The sequence below is a fragment of the Cibotium barometz genome, chromosome 36, assembly GCF_041138505.1.
Source record: "Cibotium barometz isolate CiBa-2024 chromosome 36, ASM4113850v1, whole genome shotgun sequence".
NCBI lineage: Eukaryota > Viridiplantae > Streptophyta > Polypodiopsida > Cyatheales > Cibotiaceae > Cibotium > Cibotium barometz.
The window spans coordinates 15,578,959-15,597,222 of NC_141081.1; the positions used below are offsets into that span (position 1 = coordinate 15,578,959).

The 18,264-nt window shown below is 42.5% G+C and overlaps 1 protein-coding gene across 5 annotated transcripts in view; it reads right to left on the bottom strand.

The window, feature by feature from the left end:
- Positions 1 to 13,771, bottom strand: part of LOC147617535 (glutathione gamma-glutamylcysteinyltransferase 1-like) — a 76,312-nt gene extending 62,541 nt beyond the window's left edge. For 2 of the 5 annotated variants that reach the window (XM_086775798.1, XM_086775797.1), the window contains exons 1-3: positions 13,616 to 13,768; positions 13,373 to 13,529; positions 12,961 to 13,199 (exon numbers count right to left, since the gene is read on the bottom strand). In XM_086775798.1, coding sequence (XP_086631924.1) covers positions 12,961 to 13,199; positions 13,373 to 13,529; positions 13,616 to 13,690 — 471 coding nt within the window. In that variant the 5' untranslated portion in view covers positions 13,691 to 13,768. Of the gene's footprint in view, positions 1 to 12,929; positions 13,200 to 13,372; positions 13,530 to 13,615 lie in introns of all 5 variants that reach the window. The other 3 variants (XM_086775794.1, XM_086775793.1, XM_086775796.1) reach the window with 3 other exon arrangements.
- Positions 13,772 to 18,264: the final 4,493 nt, after the last annotated feature.

Below are 18,264 nucleotides of genomic sequence, written 5' to 3' on the forward strand. Positions count from 1 at the left end.
AATAATGGCATCATGGGCATTATGGATAAGAGTTGCTTGGAATTGTTTCAAGACACAAAGGCGGCCTTTGGCATGGTCCTATGGCATCCAATGCATGTTCCCACGAGTACCGAATTCCACAGAATCTGCATGCTTGTGCTTTATCTCGTCTAGTCATGTATCAATGAGATCCATCCGTGTATATTGGATGTGGGACACGGTTCCTTTCCTGCTCAAGGCGTCAGCCACTGGGTTGGTCTTGCCTAGAAAGTACACGATTATTCCACCAAACTGCTCGAAAATCCGGCTCCAACGGTGCTGTCAGTGTCAAATCCCCACCAGATCTCCTCATGGAACGCTCCTGGTACAAGACTCGAAACCTGCAAACAAACAAACAACAAGGGGGTGCAGGCCTGACTCACCTCCCAACCATGACAGCCGTGGGCAAGCCCACAGTCTTGGCTATCCCCACCAAGACACGAGCTGAGCTAACTAGGTTGACGTACCGACCAATCTCTACCTCGCGACGTCCCATACCGCCACGAAGCTACCCTCGCGGGCCTCGAGATTGCTGCCGACCTCGGCTGCGTAAAGCAGGTGCACATCTGCACTAGATCCAGGCTCCATACCATAGAGCTCTTACAAATCTCGCGAGACTCTATATGACTAATGACTAACCTTGGCCACCCTTTTATAGGCTCTTGGCCGGTCATCGGGCGTCCACACTTGGGTGCCCGCTCGTCCATACTTGGGTGTCCACCCGTTAGTCTATACCTAACTCAGCTCGCCAATCAGCCTGCCTAGCTCCAAGCTTCCCCAAATCTCGAAGCTAGTCTTGTGTGCGTATAACACATGTTAGATACACACTGTGCACATGACATACTTTCCTTCCTCTAAGAGCTCACTCCTGAGCTCACTAAAAAGCCAGGATAATCTCTCTGAAGAGTAGTCAATGTCTCCCATGTAGCGTCCTCCTCAACACGATCCTTCCACTTGATCTTGTATTCCGTGATAAGCGTATTACGCAATCTTCTTTCACGAAATCAAGAATCTTTTCAGGTTCGTGCGGAACAAATGTCATGTCCTCGACATCTATAATTTCTTGAGGAGTAACTAACTGGTCTGTTTCACCTAGTACTTCCTTAAGTCTATTGACATAAAATACAAGATGGACTTTCACATGAGAAGGCAAATCCAATTCATATGCAACTGAACCAATCCTTCGTGTAATACAAAATGGTCCACAGTATCTAGGGGATAATTTCGGTGATCGACCTGTCCGTAAAGTCTCAGAATCTTTCGGAACTCGCAAATACACCATCGTTCCTTCAGAGAACTCACTAGGTGAACGATGTCTATTAGAATATAATCTGTCTCGGTCTTGAGCACTTCTAATAGATTCCTTCACAACTTGTAACATTTCTTGCATATCTTGCGTGCTGCATCATGCTGAAGTCCTAAGAATCCTACTGTAACAGGTGATCTAGGTTGAAAACCATACATAAGCATGAAAGGACTAAAACCTGTACTCGTATGCTTAGTACTATTATATGCAAATTCTAACATAGGAAGATAATCCTCCCATGAACTCTGTCTTTTGGATACATATACTCAAAGCATATCCTCCAAAATCTGATTCACTCTTTCAGTCTGGCCATCAGATTGAGGATGATCGGAGGAACTCAAATTCAAAGTTGTTTCCAACTTCTCAAAAACAAGTTTCCAAAAATCACTCGTAAACTTAGAGTCCCTATCACTGACTATGTCCTGCGGCGGTAACCCGTATAGTCTAAATAATTGCTCGATAAACTGCCGTACTAATTGCGTAGCTGTAATAGTCTTCCGGGTTGGTAAAAATCTAGCCATTTTTGTCAAGCGATCTACCACAACCCAAATAGAATCGTGGCCTTGATGTGTTCTTGGCAATCCAGTAATAAAATCCATGGAAATACTTTCCCATTTATTACCTGGGATTTGCAAAGGATGCAACAACCCAGCCTGTCTAAAGCGTTCAGCTTTATTTGCCTGACAAATTTGACACTTGAGAACATAATCTTCTACATACCCTTTCATCTTTGGCCAATAAAAAGTGTTTCACTAACGATAGTGTCCTATGTATCCCAGGGTGTCCAACAGAAGAGGCGTCATGACACTCCTTAAGAATCATGGACCTAATGTCCGGGATCTGTGGTACACAAATTTTGTCATTACGGAATAGTAAACCATTCCGAATCATCCACTGGCCTCCTGCAACCTAAATGGTAGACTGCTCAGTCATTGAGTCTTGGTCAATCAATGAGCTCCCGTCTTGGATCTTCTGCCAAAATAGACCAAAATAACTATCAGTCCTGCAAAGCCCTCTCAATTACTAAAATAAGTCAGTAGAAATCTCGGTGAACGACAAAGTATTCACCTCTCTAATTCGACTAAGCGCATCTGTAATACTATTTATGAATCCTTTCCGATAACGGATCTCAAAATCAAAATCTTGCATTAACTCAGCCCAACGAGCTTTCCTTCCTCTCAAATCATCCGCATCACACACATACTTGATTGACTGATGATCAGCCCAATACCACAAACTTGGAGCTATATAAATAATGTCTCCAAACCTTGAGAGCATGAATCACAGCATAAAGCTCCTTCTCAAGGGTTGGCCAACGAGATTGAGTGTCGTCTAACTTTTTACTTTCAAAAGCAACCGGTCTACTATCTTGAAATAGAGCAACCCCGATGGCATAGTTACTGGCATCAGTTTCAAGAACATAAGGCCGACTAGGATCGGGTAATGCTAAGATAGGTGCTTCCTTGACTTTATCTTTCAAAAGTCTAAAGGCCATATCCAAATCGTTATTCCAAGTGATAGGCTGATTTGACTTACGTCCACGACCTTTCAATAAGTTGGTCATCGGTAGTGTGAGCTGAGAGTACTCCTGCACAGATTTCCAAAGAAAAACAACAAAACCGAGAAAAGAACGAAGTTGTTTCACTATTCGCGGTATAGGCCAGTCCAGAACCTTCTATTGTGTGTATTCAATCCATCTCTAGTGATCTTGTGTCCCAAGTAAATGATTTCTGTCATAAAAAACTCACATTTACTTAATTTAGCATATAGTCGATTTTGTCTTAAAATAGATAAGACAATCGTGAGGTGTCTAACATGATCCTCAAGAGTACGACTATATATCAAAATATCATCAGGAACACCACCACAAATTTTCCCAAATGTTCACGAAAAAGATCGTTCATCATTTGCTAGAAAGTGACTGGAGCATTGGTTAACCCAAAACGTAATACGAGAAACTCGTAATGGCCATACCCAGTTCAAAAGGCGGTTCTTTCGACATGCCTTTCATGAATACGTATCTAGTGATAGCCAGTACGTAAATCTATCTTCGTGAAATATTTCGCTCCTGCTAACCGGTCAATCAGGTCATCTGATCTAGGGAGAGGATAACGGTTCTTAATTATCAGCTTGTTCAATCTCTTGAAATCTATACACATTCTCCAGGTGTTGTCCTTCTTTCTCCTAAGCAACACAGGTGCACCCCAAGGTGATTTACTTAGACGGATCTCGCCTATCCTCAAATGTTTAGCCAACTCATCTTCCTCAGCTTGGCTCATCCTGTAAGGTGGAATACTGACAGGATGGGCACCAGGGATCAAATCAATACAATGATCTACTGCCCTTTCAGGTGGTAAACCCGATGGCAGTTCCTTAGGAAATACATCTTGAAACGAATCAAGTATCTTCTGTAATTCTTTGCTTTCAAACACACTTAATTCATTGACTTCCATGGAAGGGATGAGAAATGAAGAAAGTGGGATGAGAAATGAAGAAAGTGGAATCAATGCACAATGGAAAGCGGTATACAAAGAAGAATCCATTATATTTCCAAAATCAACTGTATTTACAAGAGGTCCCTGAGAGGGATGTATACAATCACCTAAAATACTATAATGGGTGTCCTTATGCTGAAAACAAAAAATATGACTAGACCAATCTATCTGGACTTGACGAGTCTTAAACCACGCAATCCCAATAACAAGTCTACATTTTCTAGGTGCATAACATAGCATTCCAGAGTATCTTTGTAGTCCTGAATCTGGATTGGAAGCATCTCCACCTTTCGATCCCATACTTGCCTTCCCGCAGGTAGGCGTACCTCATAGGTGTGATCGCTGGGTGCCGTATCAAGACTCAATTTCTCCACAAGTTTGTAGTTAACAAAGTTGTGTGAGCTGCCAAGGTCTAGAAGAATGTGAATTCTATGGCCATTCACTTCTCCATAAACTCGGAGATCATACAAGCCAAATACTTTAGAGTTGAACAGACAATCAAAACATGTACTAGGGCGAGAAAGTACAGTAACTGACGTACCTGCCAAAGACAACTGATAAGCTGCCTTTGGCTTGGGTCTTGCATTGGTCTTTGCACCCTTTTGCTTCGAGCACTCATTACGCATGTGTCCTTTTTCTTCGCGGATAAAACAACGTCCCTCCTTCTTGAGCTTTAAAGCCTTAAGGAGTCGTTTCTTCTTCGGTGGTGTCGAACTTGAATTCTTCGAAGGTTGGTCCGAAGACTTTCCTTCAATTGTGTTAGCCATAGGTGCAGAGAACTTTCTTTTATGCTTGTTCCCCTGCTCGGTTACAGGTTTAGACTTGGAAGAGACCATCGTATCATCATAGATACGAGCTGAATGAACATCACCTCAAAGAAACAATTTCTTCATGGATCTCGTGTTCTCTCTCATCGTCTAGGTTCGCCATAGTGGGAGTGGTCAAGTTTTTCCCTGACCGCAATAAAACTATCCACTATGTGTGTGGGAGACATTTCAGGTCGCTTCCGGAGGCTATAAACCAACCATCCTTCAAGGGACAAGAGTCACACCCGAATGGGAGTGCAACTGGTGTCTAAAAACCAACCACACAACGGAAAAAAAAAATCTTCTTTTGTTGGCTAAGTCTCTTCACCAAAAGGCAAAGCTTTGATACCACTATAGCATCCGGAAGCTTACAAACAAGATCATACTTTGATAAGGAATATTCAGCACCTTGGTTCTTGATGATTGCACAATGTAGTGGAGATACGGGTGCAAGAGAGAGAGAAGAACAACAAACAAGTACACCTGATTGGGTCCCAAATACCCTCTGAAGGGCCCCCACCAAGGACTGGTGTATTTGCTTTACTGAATGAGAGGGCGTCTAGCGGGTATAAAATTGGAGGCTTGGAGCTGCTGCATGGGAGAAGGTATCGGAGGTGCAAAGTAAAAAGGGCCCACTATGAGTAGGGGCTATTCACCTTCTTCTTTTTTTCTTTTTTCTTTTTTCTTTTTTTTTGTGTGGATTGAAAGAATTTAAGGAGAGGTTCCAAGGTGATACACCTTAATCCTTGAGCCATTCACCTAAGGAAGCAGAAGGCCTTCCAATGTGTGGAGTTGCACAGCACCTTGAGGAAGAATTTGGTGGACCAGAAATGGCCCTTCCCAAGCCAAAAGCAGCTTCTTTCCCTGTTTTTGTCACGTGCAAGACATGTGCATGCTCATTCCAAAAGCTAATCTTTGATAGGCAGTAGGAAAAGACAGAAGTTTAGGGCATGAGCCTGGCTCAGTTGTGTGTAGGAGAACCCAAAGAAAGTGAACAGAGGACTGTCGGCTGCAGCTACTGTTGCTGGCCGACACAGATTGCAAGTCGGGTAGATTAATCTGCTGGCTGACAGCAGGTCCGCCAGGTGCAAAAGAAGAGCTGATAAAAGGCTATGTCAACTTCATTGTTGAATCATTCAGTCCCTTCTGGACTGAGTCAATAGACTAGGTTTAGATTAGGTCTTTTCCACCTTTTGAAGGGCAGCCAGAGGCTCACCTTTTTGTACTTTATGAATATATTGAAACTCGGCTCTCTCTCTCTTCTCTTCATCTCTTTGCTTGCGTTTTGCATCGAGTTGTTCCAAGATGGCGTTTAGGGCTAAAAGAAGACTCCCAGAGCTTCCGCATGTGACATTGGTTTCAGAGCTTCAGGCTGGTTCTCAAATATTGTTGTTGCTCATGTCCCACGCACCCTTTTCAGGTTGGTTCTGAGATATTGTTACTGGCAATGTCCCACCCACGCTTACTGCATCGCGCATAGATGAAACCATCGCCCGTATCTTGATCTTTTGGTGGTGTGGTGACTTGGTAACATTGTATCAGCATCAGGTTCAGCAAGGCTAAACACTAATGGTGTCCTAGATGAAGGTGCACAGTCCTCCAAGGAGAGTAACACAAGCCGTGGATGAAGTTCCTAGGAAGTTGGTTGGTGGTGTTCCACAAGACCCAAGGGGAATAGCAGTCCTGTGTGTTGGATGCCACTTGGGGCATACCAAGAAAGGCTTTCAGGCAATGGTTCCAAAGGAGAGTATCCTCCAAGGGGTGGAGTGACAGTACCAAACTCAATACTCACAAAAAGAAGACCAAAGAAAGTGTTCAGGGACAAGGCATGAAGGGATAGGGAACATGGTGGAACAGATGCACAGATCTTCATTAGATTTGGAGTGGATTTGGAGACCAAGCAAGGTTTTCCGTCGTGAAAAGATTGCCAGAAGGGAAGGACGACAGGTTGGGGAGTCCATGAGGAGACAAAGGGATGATGACAATCATCAAAGGTCAGAGGTTGGACTACCGTCATCAAGTTTAGCAGGGCGAGATGTCATGTGCAAGACATGTGCATGCTCATTCCAGAAGCTAATCCCTGATAGGCAGCAAGAAAAGACAGAAGTTTAGGACATGAGCCTGGCTCAGTTGTGTGCAGAAGAACCCCGGAAAGGAACAAAGGACTGTCCGCTGCAGCTATTGTTGCTGGCCAACACAGATTACAGGTCGGGTAGATTAATCTCAACCAGGTTCCTTGCAAAAGAAGAGCCTAGAAAAGGCTATGTCAAGTTCATTGTTGAATCATTCAGTCCCTTTTGGACTACGTCAATAGACTAGGCTTCGATTAGGTGTTTTCCACCTTTTGAAGAGCCAAATCGTACACCCTTTTGTACTATATGAATATACTAACACTCAGCTATCTCCCTCTCTTCTCTCCATCTCTTTGCTTGCATTTTGCATCAGGTTAATCCAGGATGGTGTTTAGGGCTGAAAGAAGACTCTCCTCGAGCTTGGTACACCAGTACCAGTTGGCCTTCCTAGAACCAGGGCTTCAAGAGATGGCGATCATGCCATGCCTTCCGCCGGTTTTGATCAACCTCCATTGCTTGGGCAGCCAATGCCCGGGTTTCATCTAGGACAGTCATCCGGAGCACAATGGCATGGTGTGAAACATCATTGTGGCGGTCGGACCCTACCTTGTGTGACCCATTGTTAAATTCAAAGGGCATGACTGCTTCCGGAGGGGGAGCCAATTTAAAGGGGATGTGCCTTGTGGTAGCTTTTGAATGTGGTGCAATAAGCCCACAAGGTACCTAGGAGTGCCTTTGACCAATGACTTGGGTGTTGGTGGCACATTTTCCGTATCTAGTGGCAAAGCACTTTGTTGGTGCTTTCAACCTGACCATTTGCCCAAGGGCAATAGGCATAGAATTTCCAATAGAAGATCTTGTATCTGTTGAGTAAGGTGGTGATGACTTCTGGTGCTTCTCTCATGCATGCATTGGCCTATTGCGGAGATTGATCCGCAATTTTCTCTAGTCGGGTTTGGATGGCACCTCAGACACTCATGCCAGGGTAGCTTGGCTCACAGTTATTTAACCCAAACAAGAGGGGGGCTTGAATATTATCGATCCAGATGTTCAATGCAGGGCGTTGCTCTGCAAACTTGTGGTCAGAGGTTTCCTACCAGGACTGAGCCTTGGAAGAATTTTTTCTTGTCTCAAATTTTCGGATGTGCACTCAGGGTTGGGAGAGACTGGATGCCCAGCACACGATTTTTGTTCACAAAGGCTGATATTAAGGCACCATTCCCCTCTTATTGCAGCCATTGTCAGAGCATGGAGAAGCATGAGATCTTTTATGCGACAAATGCTTCGTAGGTCTTTGGATTAGGCTGACCGACAACCTATTATGTGGAACAAGCTCATCAGGGATAAGGCTGGTCGGCCACTTGGTGCATCTCGTTATATGCAGTGGTCAGGATCAGAGAGATGTGCATACACAATTCTTGCTTGGAAGACCTTTAAGAGTCTTCCGGAGGATCGGAGAGCTGCACCCATTCAGCATCTTAGAGGCTCTCGCATTCGTATTGATCATATTGATGCAGCTATTCCGCATGAGTGGCTTTCTGGGACCTTTCATGGAGACTATCATCCGAGTTGGCTGGGAGTTTTTTCGAGGATAGGCATACCTCTGCAAGTCATTGCTCTCCTGGGCCAGGAGGCTACAGATTGCATCATTTACTCTATCATGCCTAGAGTGATGTAGTATGGAGGAGATCATCAAAGATACTAGGCTTAGTCCAGTGAGGATTGTTGGTCGTTCGGGGAAGCATTGGTTCATTGACCCTTCTCTTCAGATAGTGACTCATGGCTCTTGGTGTTTGTGGTTATATGGTGGCAGTCCTATCATATATCTTCAGTGGGATCCAGGAGAGTGGGAGTGGATTGATACCTTCGATCCTTTGAAAAGCCTTCCTTTTTTCAGTTTCACCGTCCGGAATGCTGGGCTTCTCCTCACTCAACAGATGCATAGGATCCCTACTCTCAGGCCTCATTGGGAGAGCTATGATATTTCTCCAGTGATATAGTGCAGATATTGGCATAGACTTTGGCACTCATACAGAAGGAGCCACATCTCTCATTTCTTTTGGTTATTCTTACATGGTGGTCTCCCCACCAATCAGTGAAGATCGGTTTTCGGTGTAGCACCTTCCTGTCCTAGGTGTGCGGCAGATTCTGAAACTATACAACATTGTCTATGGGGATGCAACATTGCACAGCAGATTTGGGGTTCTGTAGCCCAACTTATGGGAAAATTGAGTGGCCGAGCCATGCATGTGACTTGGGGGGCAATTGCTTGGCTGTCCCAGTCCGGTCCGCAGCTTTTTTATGCGGGCAGTGATACAGATTCTGCTATTTTCATTCATAGAGGTATTGCCCAACATGGTTTATTGCAGGATGTTCCTCACTCTGATTATACACCCCCCAAACAGAGGATTGACACCAGTTGGGAGATTGTTGCCAGTATTACAACATAGAGAGCTAGATGCACGGAGGCTATTGAGGGTGTCCAGATTTTTTGGTATCAGTGCATTAGTACGATATGGGGTGATATCATCCATACTCTTATGGCTACTTGGGCTCGCATTCAGGGGCCCTCTCATTTTGCACAAGCAACGCACGTGATATTTATGCAGGAGTGGGACCATGGCATCTTCTTTTCCTCTAGTACCACAGGTCTGACATGGCATCATGATGCTCCTCAATGGTTGAAATCATCTTATATATTGGGGTGATTCTATTCTATTCCGACTTATAGCTGTGATTGTTGTATGTTTTTTTCATACTTAATAGAAGTCTCTTTCTAAAAAAAAAAATTTACTCACATACTACATTACGACAAGTGATAACACAAGCATAAAAGACATCTCTACCATTAATATTTAAACGTCAAATCTCAAAGTTTCAAAATTTTAAATGTTTCACTTTGAAGGTTTCAGTGGACATTTCACTGAAACGTTGAAACGTTTCACGTGTTTCAAAGGTTTCACGTTTTAAGTTGCCTGAAACACATTTCACGGTGACCATGATCCGAGATGACGTTGAAGTGCCTACGCAAAAGATAGTGACGGAACTTTTGGCAGGAGTAGACATTGGCCAAACCTTCCTACTGCGTGGTGTTGTAGTTCTGCTTAATTGGAGTGAGAAGGCAACTGGGATCGTAGATAGGCCGGTCCATTTTGTACTCCAGACTCGGTTGGGTGAGGACTACACCAACAGCAGTGAGACTTGCATCTCTGTGGACGTGAAAGATGATCGACCAGTCGAGTGGGATAATGATGGGTGCTTCGGTGAGGTACTTTTTAAGGTAGGTGAAGGCATTGGACGCCAAGTTGGACCACTCAAAGATGGTGAAAGGTTTGACTAGGCAAGTCAATGGAAGAGCTACATTTGCATACATATCTATGAAGCGGCAATGATAGCCGGTGTGTCCGACATAGACTTGGGTTCCTTTGGGACTGATGGGGGGTGGGAATCGAAGGATGGCGACGATCTTATCAAGGTTGGGTGCCAAGCCTTCAGGAAAGATGATATGACCTACGAGTGTGCCTTGGACCACCAAGACATGACACTCAAGAAATGACACTTAAAGGGATTAATACGTAACCAGGAAGAGCGACTTGGCAAAAACTAAAGCTAATTGTGTAAGGTGTTCAAAAAAGCTTATATGGGGGGGAAATTGAGCAGGTACTCCCTGAAGCTCCCTGAAGATGTTGGTGAAGATCTGTTGGAAGGTGCCTCAAAGCCCAAAGGGCATCTTGTTGTAGATATATGTTACCCCATTGGGTGACGAACGCTATCTTGGAGTGGTCCACCGGGTGGGATGGCCACGTGGTTGTACCCATTGAAACCATCCATGAAACTTTTCAAGGCATGCCTGGCCACATCCTCTAAGATGAATGGGAGAGGAAATCCATCCTTGATGGTAGCTTTGTTGAGGGACCAAAAGTCCACACAAACATGGATCTTGTTGGTTTTCTTCTTAGGAGAGATGACCATAGGTGAAACCATACGGAGTGTTTCACAGGGGAAACGATGTGGACTTCATCCATTTTTTCCAGCTCTACTTTGGCTACTTCTACATACTTTGGGTTGAGCTTGTAGGCCCATCCACAAATTGGACAAGTTCCTTCTTGGAGGGGTATGGTGTGAACACCAAAGTCGGCTGGGACACCATCCAAGTCTTTGTATGTCTAGGTCAAGACATCCTTGTAAGATAGGAAGAAGGCAACTGCTTAGTCAAGTAGGGTTGGGTGGTCTTGCATCCAAGAGGCTAACAAGATGGGTCTGTAGTACCAAGGTTGAATTCCTGGACAAGGTCTTGGCAAGAGAGAAAGGAGACGGGTTCCCCTGTCTCATCTACTTTGGAGAGGAGAGCGGGATTGTAAGCTGACTGTTGATAAATTTGAAAAGTGTCGTATTGTTCTTCTGTCCAAGACTTAGGACACTCCCCCAAGGGGATGGCAGGTTCTTCCAAGGGCACTTGTCATGGTAAAGAAGTCGTTTTGATTCCGGACCTGAGCAACCACTTGGCCGGAGTCCTTGGAGCAAAGTCCGATGTCAGCATGTTCACTCTATCTTGGACTCTGCACAATCTCTGCATTCATGTGCAATGCATGGGTCCCTTGCAAGGCATCATAGCATATATCCTGCTGTACATCCTCCAAGGCCTTATAAGATGGCAACATGTTCTTTGCATCCATACCAAGTGCATCCTCTATGTTGTCTATCCCAAGCAAGGAGGACTCAACATATTCATTCTACCCTAATGCAACATCCTTCTATGAGGGTGACTCTGCAAACTCATCACTTTGACCCAATACATCATCACTATGTACATTGTCTTTGGGAGAGGCACCAATGTTCCCACCTGGAGGGTAGCCATGAGAGACGACCTACCACTCCTAGCAAACGGCTAGCCGAGGCAAAGCATTAGGCTGTGTCGCGCTGGAGGAGCACATTTGTGCCACCTACGACCCCTAGCCCTAGGGCAATCCCGCGTAAAGTGGCCCATCTTGTGATAGACCCAACATTGATCACGTCTACCCGATGTCTCCATACATTGTTTCAAGGGACCATTAGGTCCCGTAAGCCGCACAAAATCCTCAAAGGACTCATTGTCATGAGCCAACACCATAACCTTGGGAATAGCATCAGCCGACACAATGACTACCTAGGCAACAGAATTGGGAAAAGCAAGGATGGTGGGCACCTGTAGCACTAGCCCAAAGGTTGCTCCAACGGCCTCCAAAAATGGCCAATAAGCATGAGGAAGACCTCGGAATCTGAGTGTAATAGGGTAAGGACGGTTCCGGTCCAGACTCTTGGACAGGTCGAAGTAGCTGCTGTAGGGTAGGAAGAAAATCTTCCTTGGGGTGATTCTATTCTTTTCCGGCTTATAGCTGTGATTGTTGTATGTCTTTTTCATACCTAATAGAAGTCTCTTTCTGGAAATGGGGAAAAAAAAAAAAAGCCACCTCCTCTTCAGCTAGTTCATGCGTATGTTTGTGGGCACTTTAACACCACAACTTGGGCGGTTATTCCTACTTCATGTTGCAAGATAATTTGCATGTACTTTCTAAAGGATAAAGATGACGCTTTTGAAAAGTCTAAAAAATTGCTTGCAATGGTTGAACTGAGACTAGAAACAAGCATAAGAGGATCACAACAAGTTGCTGGTAAAAATTCATGTTGGATAAGTTCTTGGTGTTCTACAAGGAGAAAGGAATAAAGATGTAACTCACCACAACTTATACCCCACATCACAATACAAAAGCAAAATGCAAAAAAAACATGGTGGTCTGGCAAATGGCTTGAAGTATGTCCAGTGAAAAAGGTTTTGCCAATTCCTTCATATCTTGTGCATGTTCTAGAGTCAAAGAACCAAACGGATCTCAGAAAGCTGAATTGTGACATCTTCAGTTGCAACCTGAAGTCTAAGGATTGCCAACACTAACCGTCTGAATGAGGCTTGGGCATCATCTTGGAGAAGACTAATGGGGTAACTTTTCCAATATAAGTGATCAAAGATTGCAAGCTACCTAATCACTTCAAACCATAGCTCCAAAAACCCCTCAATCAACCAACTGATAGGAAAACTTTGAGAATATCTGAGAACATTTTTTCCTCAAAAAAATCCCCAAGTTGAAGTTCCTCCACCTCAGCTCCTGAACAGTAAAGGGAATTTTAACCCCATCTACTCTATGAGACAGACCAAACAAAGAGAGACTAATATCCATTGAAGACAAACAAACTGCACCTTGAGATTTTATGATGCTTGTCCAACAAACCTGTTGAAACGACCGCCTATCATAAGAGACAATGAGATGGCGATCATCAGAAGAAACACACGTTTCTACTAAGGCTCGGAATGAGTTTAACGAGCTTTGATTGGCACGAAAAGCTTGAACTGAGGCCCCAGCACATTGTGCCAAGCAAGTCACTTTTGCAAAAGTGATGCCCTCTCGCTTTACCTTCTCAAGAGGCTCACAGCAATCTAGCATTGATTCATCAAACCACCTCCAGGGACCTGTCAACATCAAGGAGCCATCAAATTCAGAGCACCTTCGGGCATCATTCAAATTGCGAAGGCTGCCAAAAGGCACCGTTATTAAACAACTACAACTACAACAACAACAACAACAACAACAAAAGAAAGCATGCATGCATCATTTGTCGTCATTCTGCAAAGTATTCGCAAACCTTTCCATTTACGGCCAGGATCGATAGAAAGGGCATTAAGCACCACTGAGAGGGTAGTGAGGCCGCAGTAAGCTGGTTCAGCTTGTGTTTGGAAAGTGCCAATTAATCTGAAAAACCCGTTCATGGTTCCATCTCCCAGAGCTTCAGCAAACAGCGCCTGAAATATGCAACAAAAATGAGCTGGACGAAAATAAATAACCAAAAGCAACAAAGCGAATTTGATCTCATGGTCAGGTATCAGACCTTTCCTTCCTGGGATGCAAATTCAATTGCTGGTGGGCAAGGTAACACACGCTTGTACACGCCAGCAACAGCCATCGATCGATAACCGAGGTTGAACCTTTGCGTGATGAGTTTTCGAGTGAAAGGTCTACAAGCCCCGCACTTTGCAATAAGTATACTTTACTAGTGGCTTGACTCGTCGTAAAATAATTATACTTTACGAGTGGCTTGACTCATCTCTCACGGGAGCAAGAGTATTCTTATTTGTCGATCGTAAGAGTATTCTTATTTGTCGATCACAAATTACTGCAGTAGAGAGAGGTGTTGTTCTAGAGTCCCAAGATCACGGGTTCAAGCTCTCATTGTTGCGAAATTGACTTTCTAATTCCAGACAATTGCAAAAAAAAAGAAACGCTTATCTTCAAATGGGTAAGTAGGGATAAGCCTTATATTTGAGGCCCATGATGGCCCCATGGTCCCTAACTTGCCAACCTATATATAAACACACCATGCTTGCTATATATATATATATATAGAAGCTCCTAAAGCACTTAATTTCATTGAATAAAGCACCGAACTTGGCGTAAATAAACAACTAGCATTTCAACCCAAAATAATGTTGACAATCTCAACACACCTGAACAAAGCTTTAAAACAATCTTCGGACAACTGGATTATCTCTGTTTGAATGCCTATACTCCTCGCCTCCATCTAGCAAAAAACATTTAAGAAAAAAACATTAGCTAGTGCAAGATAAACTTTTCGTGAAAAAAAAGAAGGAAAACAACAAAACCTTACAGAACTCATTTGGTGGATCAATATTTGAGGTGAATGGGGTTTGAACAGACTTGTAGACAGCACATCAAAAAATTATGTATTGTCCAGTGCCTATGACTCGAAAATCTAACCTATCAGGCTTTTCATAGTACATAAAGTTGGTCCGCGATCTTTTGTAATCTCAGACCTCTCGTTGTAAGGGCCTTGACCATACAAACCCAACAATAATTTGGGTTCTAAAAAATAAAGATATTTCCTGTTAACGAAAAGAATGTATCAATAGCAATATAAATTTATCAAACAAAACGCAAAACCTACATTAAAAACAAATTTCTATATATACCGTAAAACACCAATGCTCTCTAACAGTTCAATAATTAGAGACGTTGCTTGTCCTTCCCAAAATAGAGGGTCTACAATTTAGCCATGAATATTATATAGATTATGAAAAATAATAATATCTGAATTATAGCAATCTCAAAAATAATTACCTTCAATATCTTGACCATCACCATAAACAAATGAAAATGATCTCCTTGGCATCTCCATCCTAAGAAATATACCCCTGATATCAAATATAACACTCACAACACTAATAATTTACATAACACTTTAAGGTCTCTCTCTCTCTCTATATATATATATGTGTGTGTGTGTGTGTGTGTGTGTGTGTGTGTGTGTGTGTTTAGTATTTTGTGCCAAGCAAGAAAAATAAATTAAAGCAAGTCAAAAGTAAATGTTTGCTTATCCAAATGTCAAAAAATAACAAATAGGAACTCACTAACACCCGTCCGCCCATCTCAACAATTAGAACCACCTCTTGAGCAATGACGGGGCACTCTCTTTTATGGATCTACATGGTATCTTCCCTCTGAAGATCTTTGTATACCCATTCTACTAAACTTAAAATGGAGTTCCCATGGATCAACATTCGTGGTGGTATAACCACTCTGCCTTCATTGTTCGGATGGCCTATAGAGCCGTCTCCAATTTGTAATGTTCATTTGACAAATTCTTGTTCTGTACAATCATAAACGCCCTGTCTAACCCACATGTTTTGGGTGAGCGTTAAAACATTCACATATCTCCAAATCTGTGATTGGCATAACGTTGCATCAACAATGTCCTCACGCGATCCCTTTGGCACAATCGGTAAGATTTGCCTGAAGTCACCACCAAAGAGCATAACTTTCCCTCCAAACATTGTATCACTCTGCATAATGTCTTTCAATGTCCTGTCCAATGCTTCATATGCGTACATGCATCATTGGAGCCTCATCCCAAATAATTAACCTTGCAAGCTTCAACACCTCCACTATTGGTCTGTTAGCTTTAATTCCACATGTGCCAGAAGCATTGAGCACCAATGGAATTTTAAAACGTGAGTGTGTTGTACGACCATTTGAAAGTAACAATGTAGCTATTCCAGATGATGCACATGCCAATGCAATTGGATTCTCTCCACGTAATCGTGACAGCAAAGCATTATAAAGATAGGTTTTGCATGACCCAGCATGATAGTTACTACCTCACTTCCTGTAGAAACCAAGTATTGCCTTGAAGTTGATCGCGCTTCAATGATGATCATTCTCAAATCTATATGTGGACTTTAGTGTAACATTTCTCTTATTGTATGAAGAGCACATGCATACAGATTATATCCATACATCATTGTTTACAACCTCTCAAGTACATTATGATTTAAAGAAGGCATCCCATGAAGTCTATTCTCTAATTCATTCTCTGTATCATACACATAGTTGGGCAAATCAAGGACCCGCATCTCATGTTTCATCAGGTATTACAAAATAACACGATGATAGGTAGTACCATGGATTCGGAAAAATTAAATACTTCTCTCCCCCTAGTGAACTGATTATCCAAGTGAAACAAATGCCAAGGCATTATTGTAAGAGCGGATATTCTTTCTGTATCCTCCTTACTTGTGTTATTATTACCAAGCAGCAACTCAGCCAATGCAGGAGGTGGGTTTTCCAAAGGTAGCAAAGAGACATTCCTACTCCCACAGTCCGCTCACATATGTCCTCAATATTTTGTAGATGTTTAGAGTTTGGTTGTCTGGATGGAGACCTTGACCTAGCAAGGTGTTTTACAGCTCGAACATTCATCAACTCCGGTGGAGTAGACAAAGCTACTTCTTCATTGGAAGAATCCTTCGCAATCAGTACATCTCTTGAGTGGTTATTATCATTCTGAATCTCCATTTGCTGAAATTCAAAATTAATATCTTAAGGCTCTACAAATATCTCTTCATATCTTTGCCAACATATAATCAACCCTAAAAACCTACCTATACACATGTAGATTCCTCCTAGAAAACTATCATAGAGATACATATAACTGTCTCTCTATATTTTATGTATTGGCAAAATCATAAATTTTTTAAACTTTTTTAAGAACGTTTCTCAAGTTAAAAGAACTATTCTCTAGGCTACTATAGTTTGTAAATTCTGTAAGACCCATTATACTCTCTCTAGAACTCTCTCTACAATCTCAAAGGCAATAGTCTAATAAATGGAATGTTTCTAGCTTATGTAGCCAAGCACACCAATATTGTAAATTGTTTAAACGTGGTAACACACTCAATGAGATTGAAAGAGAAATAGAGAATGTTTTAAAGTGCTCTCTCTCTCTCTCTCTCTCTCTCTCTCTCTCTCTCTCTCTCTCTCTCTCTCTCTCTCTCTAGCCAACCATACAATAAACACATTAAACAAAGAAACCAACCTCAAGTTGAACAGAGAATTGGATTCAAAATAACTAGCTTTCATGCTATCGTTCTTGTGCTTTCTTTTACATAATCACACGGAGAAACCAAAAAAATAATAAACTTATGATCTCTCTATTTTTCTAATCCAAATACACAATAAAACGTAAGAGTAACTATTTGTGTATTACATGATTGTATGAGAGAAAGAGAGAGAGAAAGACAAACAAATAGAGAGGTAGAGAGAGAAAGAGACACCCATCAATAATCTAAAAGCTTATTACATTATCTTTACCAACTTCCTTAATGGAATGCATTTTAGAATTTCACTAAAAATGAAACGCTTTTCCTCAGTGCTCCTACATCTACTACCCACAATGTAAAAGGCATCTAGTAATCCCAATGCCTCTTTGATTAAGAGGAGCTTGAGATTGTCATTTGCCTATAAGGGTCCAAGACTATATAAATATACCAAGGATTAACATCATCCCACCCATCAAATCCAAGGACTTTCCATTTTGGGTTTGGCTGGCTGGCATCCAAAAAAGCCCGATTGTGGCATCTCCTCAAAGAAGACAATATCTAACAGATAGTGGTGCTTCTAAGCACATTACTTTTCTAAGAAGTTTGGTCACTAATATGAAATCTATGCGCAGGATGGTATATGCGTCAATAATGCCTTCTATCTAGTCAAAGTTATTGGTGAGATTTGGCTTACTACTACTAGTGGTGAGGATTCAAAATGTTTCCAGGAATAAGCAGAACCTACTTTTAGTACCCACTCTAGAGCAAGGGGGGTCTATGATAGATAACATATGTAAATTGTGCTTATTATTGGAACTCTTATAGCCAAGGTTTGTACAATTTGGATGTGTATGAGAAGTGTGACGATGCTTGTCTAACACTTCAAATGTAATGAAAGATGCCCAGTTATGGCACACTAGGTTTGGCCATTCATTGATTGGTAGATTAATGCTTTTGTAAAAACATGAGATGTTAGAGCCCTCAACTTAATCCCCCACCCTGATATGTTTGTAAAGGATATATCCTTGGCAAGATCTCTCGCAAACCTTTCCCAAAGAATGCAATGGATAGAGGTGACCACAAATTGCAACTCATACATAGTGATGTGTATAGTCTAATGCAGATTCCATCTTTGTTGGTAGGA